The sequence below is a fragment of the Geospiza fortis genome, unplaced genomic scaffold (assembly GCF_000277835.1).
Source record: "Geospiza fortis unplaced genomic scaffold, GeoFor_1.0 scaffold178, whole genome shotgun sequence".
In the NCBI taxonomy this organism is placed as follows: domain Eukaryota; kingdom Metazoa; phylum Chordata; class Aves; order Passeriformes; family Thraupidae; genus Geospiza; species Geospiza fortis.
In genome coordinates, this window is record NW_005054466.1 from 1091660 (window position 1) to 1097340 (window position 5681).

General features: G+C 55.2%; 1 protein-coding gene and 1 long non-coding RNA gene across 2 annotated transcripts in view; both read right to left on the minus strand.

Moving 5' to 3' along the window:
* LOC115948663 lies at positions 1–1305 on the minus strand. The gene is made up of 3 exons (XR_004082457.1): positions 1196–1305; positions 697–810; positions 1–34 (listed from the first exon to the last, which is right to left on the minus strand). It is a non-coding gene; the product is annotated as an uncharacterized LOC115948663 (long non-coding RNA).
* A 4176-nt stretch (positions 1306–5481) lies between these two features.
* The window catches only part of LOC102040002 (neurofilament heavy polypeptide-like), a 3192-nt gene continuing 2992 nt past the window's right edge, over positions 5482–5681 (minus strand). Inside the window, exon 6 of the mRNA XM_031062813.1 lies at positions 5482–5615. Coding sequence (XP_030918673.1) covers positions 5482–5615 — 134 coding nt within the window. The remainder of the gene's footprint in view (positions 5616–5681) is intronic.

The window sequence follows — 5681 nt, forward strand, 5'->3', positions numbered from 1 at the left end:
TGCTGCTCTTCCGTCTTGATCACGATCATGTCACCTGTGGAGACACCGCAGTTCACTCCCGGGAAGGGAAGGCCTCCCGTGCCTGCAGCTCCAGTGTGGGAGCGGGAGCGGAGGTGAGAGGAACTGGCAAAGAACGAAAGGGAACAGGAAGGGATTGCCAGGAGGAGATGAGGTGAAGGGGCGTTGTCCAGGCAGCTTGTTGGACCTCAGGGATATCATGGAATCACGGAATTAGTGAGGTTTGCAAAGCCCTCAAAACCAAAACCAAGCACTGCCAAGGCCACCACTGTCCCATGTTCCCAAATGCCACACCCACTCAGCTTTTAAATCCTTCCAGGAATGGAGACTTCACCACTGCCCTGGGCATGCTGGACTCAATGACACTATGGACTGACAATACAATCCTCACAAAAAACCCAAACCAGAGGGAATGTGAAGGCAAAGCTGAGGTGCAGAGTCCTCCATCCTGGAAAGAACCCCATCAGGAATGGCAGAGTTTAAGTGTGTGAGTCCAGGGAAAAGGATCAAAGCAAAGCCTCCCCAAAGCAAGAGGGAACATCCACCCACAGGCACCCAGCTCCAGAGCCACCCTCACTGAGCCTTGCCCCAGGTTTTCCCATTTTCCATCCTTAAGAACGCTGCCCAGTCTGGGCAGGTTGTCAGTGCCCATCCTCAGGCCCCCTCGCTGTCACTCACTGTCACCAAGCTGTCCTGGCACCGCTCCCTTCTCAGGCAGCCCGGGGCTCCCTGGATCCTCCCTGTCCTCGGCTGGTGGCAGCAGTGCAGCTCTGGAACCAGCATCCTCAGACCCTGGGAAGGAGGGAGCAATGGGATGAACTGCTGACAGTGGGGACCTCCCAAAGCGGGGTCCTGGAATTCCAGGACATCTGATCACACAGGCCACTGGCAGCCGAACCAGGCACGGGATTTTGGCTTATCCCAGGAAGTGCCTGATGGACACCCAAACTCTAAAATTTCAGTCCAAAATGAATGAGTACTATCATGTAGGACTCTCTGCAGCAAATCCCTGCAGGGTGATCCATGTACAGCCCATATCCCAGGAAAAAAACAGTGCAAGAACACTGGCTGCAGGACATGTCACCTGAAATCCCCCCATGCTCCACGTGGGGAAGGTTTGGAAGCTGCATCAGCCCAGGGATGATGATGTTTCTGGCATGATCTGAGTGATCCTCACCGAGAGGGACCATGGCCTCGTAGTTCCCCTTCCTGGCGATCCCACGGAGCTCCCGGCTGCCCACGCTGCTCCCCAGCTCCTGCTCGGGCAGAGCGGCCTCCTCACCCTCGGATTCCAGTGGCACCTGGAAGTACAGGAGGCTCCACCTGGGGGTCCCCACTGAGCCCTCCCTGAGCCCCTGGGGGTCTGGAGCTCCTATGGACAGAGCTGGGGGAACATCCCCAGACATCCCAGCGAGGCTCAGCTGTTCCTCCCCAGACCAGGGGCAGATTCCCAGGATCCATCCTGGCAGCCAGGTGAGCAGTGACCCCTCAGATGGGAGCGGGACAGTGGCACCATCACACATCACCCCAGTAGGGCCCTGAAATATGACTGAAACGCTTGGGGCTGGTGTTCTGCTACCCCTCTCCCCTGGGGACAGGGACAAGCACCAGACGAGCTGTGTCCATCTGGCTCCCTGCAGCTCCCGAGAGCCAACAGCATTTCCCATGGCCACATGGTCACCTGGGGCACTTTCCCACTGCTTTGGGCACATCTCTGTCACTTGTGGCCTGTCCCTGTCACGCTGAGCCCATCCCTGAGCTGGGACACATCCCTGTCCATCTTTGGCACATTCCCATTAGCTGGTGCCTGTCCCCGTTTGTCACCCCTGGCATGTCCCTGCTATCTGGGGCTTGTCCACATCAGCTGGGGCTTGTCCCCATTACCTACACCGCATCCCTGTCTCTGAGGGCACATCCCTGTTCCCTGGGACTCATCCCCATTACCACGGGCTCATCCCCATCCCGTTACCCAGAACTTGTCCCTGCACCGCTGGAATGTCCCCGTCCCCAGTCCTCAGAGCTTCTCCGTGTCCCCGTGGGCTCAGCCCGATTCCCCATTCCTTTCCTCATTCCCTGGAGCTGGTTCCCGTTCCCCGGGTCGCATCCCCGTCCCCCAGGCCCATCGTGTCCCCGTGCGGTCCCGTTCCGTTTCCCTGGGCCCCGACCCTGTCACGGTTACCTGTGTCCGCTCCCGGTTTCCTGCTCTTGAACTGAAGGCAATTGCTTATTCCTGATAGCAGTTCACTCTATGACTGCCCCTCCTGCTTTTGTACATTGAAGAAGACATCAAAGATATAAATGCCCACAGTGAGCATTATTATTTCTTGGTAGATCTCATAAAATCAAGCAATCAGTGGGAAAGAAAAAAAGACAAACATTTATACTCTTTCCTTCTTTAACATAAAAAAATTAAATTATATGTTTTTAACTACCAACAAAATGTTTCAATCTGAATATCAGGCCTCAGCCTCTACTGTGATGCAATGAAAATATGAGTGTGACACCGAGCTCTGTAAAATGAAACAAGGTCATCACCGTTGGTTAGAGCTCCATGATTGGCTCCTCTGCTGTTTCTAAAAGGTTCCCACATTTCCTACCGTGTTCCTGCCCTACTCTGCAAGAGGTATAAAATATCAATATTATCACTGAGACAAAGACTGCACAGGGTTGCTGTTGTCCCTTTCTGTGTGTGGTGATGTTTTGGTGACATCATTTCTGTGATAAGTACAGCATAGTTAGTGGCAGGCTATGAATAGGGGAGGGAGATGCCTGGAAAGAGGGAGAGGTGGATGTCAATCTCTAAAGAAGAAAAGGAAATACATGTTCTCCATTCCCTGGGTAATAGCCTAACTGCTGTATCAAATTATTCAACCCATTCTATTATTTTGTGATTCTAACTGGTGATTTCTGTTTCACTGTTTTGATCAGATTATCTTAAAATAAATAGAAAATAAGTTACTAATAACATACTTTTTGTAGAATGCAATAAGAGAATAATGATTAATATTTTTCATTAAAAACTTCTCTCTGAATTCATTCTGCAATTATAAGTGGTTTGGGGTTACTCAAAAACATATTTTCTAGCTAATAAATAGTTCATGTGGAGAAAGTCATCCAATATTACATTAGCTACAGATTAACACAATTCTCCCTCAGAAAAACCTAAGATGTTTTCAGACTCTTGTTGGACTATTCCTGACTCCACGTTACAGCTGTAACACAATGACTGTGTTACAGCCGGTTACAGCCCGGTTACAGCTGGTTACAGTCGGTTACAGCCCCAGCCCATCTACAGCCCCATCCCATCCCATCTACAGCCCGACTCCACACTATCCCCATCCCATCCCAGGATGGGTCAGGCTGGAAGGGATCACAGCTTCTCATCTGGTCTCACCTCCCTGCTCGGTCGGGGTTATCCCAGAGCACATGGCACAGGATTGTCTCCACACCATTCTGGAATATCTCCAGTGAGGGAGGCTCCACACCCTCTCTGGAGAATCTGTTCCAGGGCTCAGTCGCTGCACAGCGTGGAAGTTCTTCCTCCTGTCCAGGTGGAACTTCCTGGGCATCAGTTTCCTGCCTGTTCCTCTTGTCCTGTTGCCAGGTCCCACAGCAAAGAGCCAAGCTCTATCAGTCCCATCCTATCTCCATCCCCATCCTGGTTTCTGTCACATCCACATCCCCATCCCATTCTGTCACATCCCACCCCATCCCAATCCCATCCCTACATCCATCCCATTCCCATCCACCCCCATTCCATCCATCCATCCATCCATCCATCCATCCATCCATCCATCCATCCATATCCCCTCTCACCCCCATCCCACCCTACCCCTATTCCATCCTCACCCCATCCATTCCCACCCCTGCATGAGGACCACAGCTCCAGCCCTCAAATCCGCAGTGCCCAGCAACCCCCAGTGCCATTCCCAGAGGCCCATCCAGACCCCCAATCCCATCCAACCCCATCTCACACTGGGACTGCAGCCCCCCAGCAGCAGCTGACACCTCACATCCAGTGTTCCATTCTCACTCTTCCATCACTCCATCCCACAGATCCCGTTCCTGGTGCTGCCCACCCAGGCAGACCCAGCAGGACCCTCCCAGAGCCCCCTCAAGGAATCCACGTGCAGCATCCTGGTTTCTACAGCATCTATTGGCACTCTCCACAAAAGGGACCCACTCCCAGCATCCCACCCGCCCCATCAGGGCTTGGGAACAAGGAGCCCCCTCACATGGGCTGGGCAGGTGCCCCCTGTCCCCACACCAGGGCAGAGGAGCCAGAAAATGTCCATGTTCCAGCCTTCATCTGGAGAGGGATAGAGGGGAGAAGGTCTGACAGTGGCCTCCGGTCCCCAGGAGGTCACTTCAAAATCCAGCAGCAGCATTGCATCCCTGGGAGTCACTTCAAGGTCCAGTAGCACCATCCTGTTCTCGGGAGGTCACCTCCAGGTTCAACAGCAGCATCTTATTTCTGAGAAGACACCTCAAAATTCATCACGTATCCCATTCCTGAGAGGACACCTCAATGCCCACAAGCAACAGCATCCCATTCTTCACCTCAAGATCAGACAGCAGCCTCCTATCCTAGGGAGGCCAACTTAAAGTCCATCAGCAGCACCCTGTGTCTGGGACGTCACCTCAAAGTCCATCAGCAGCATCGTGGGAGGTCACCTCAAGCCTCTGGGAAGTCACCTCAAATTCCAGCAGCAGCTTCCCACCCCTGGGTGTACACCCTGAGATCCAACAGCGGCCTCCCATTCCGGGAGGACACCTCAAGGTCCCACAGCAGCGCCCCATCCCTGGGGGGTCACAGCCTGGCTTCCCACCCCGTCTCCAGCTGCGGGTGCCGCCACGACGGGGCCCGGGGTGGCGCAGGGGAACGGCCGCTCCTTGTGGATCCTCTGGTGCACCTTGAGGTGGTAGAACCTCTTGAAGGTTTTCTGGCAGATGCCACACTGGTGGGGCCGGACACCCATGTGCATCCAGTGCTGCCGGACGAAATCCGAGACCCAGGTGAAGCTGCGGTTGCAGCAGGGACACAGGATGAGGTGGTGGCCGGAGTGCCGCCGCTGGTGCACCGTCAGGAAGACCTGGTTGGAGAAGCTTTCCCGGCACTCGGTGCACGTGTACATCACTTTTCCAGGTGGCAGCGAGCACCTGGCAGGGCCGGGCTCCTGCCACACCGTGCCACAGTCCCTGCTCGGGGCTTGTGGCTGCCAGGGCAGGCACAGGGTCTGGCTGGGACACTCCTCCGGCTTCGAGGCCTGGCAGGTGCCATTGGCTGCCCAGGTTTGGGGCTGGGATGTTGGGCACTGGGATGCCGGGCATGGCCCCTGGCTGGGACATGCATTTGCATCCAAGGGCTGGCAGGTGCCATTGGGTGCCCAGGTTTGGGGCTGGGGTGTTGAGCATGGTGTCCTACTGGGACACTCCTCTGGCTTCGAGGCCTGGTACGTCCCGTTAGCTGGCCAGGTTTGGGGATGGGATGCTGGGAATGGCACCTGGCTGGGACACACCTCCAGCTCCGAGGGCTGGCACGTCCCGTTGGCTGCCCAGGCGCGGAGGTGCCGCCTGATCTTCTTCTTGGACATGAACTTGCGGTCGCAGTGGACGCAGACATAGGGCACCCAGTTGGTGTGGCCACGCTGGGGGGTCCGGAG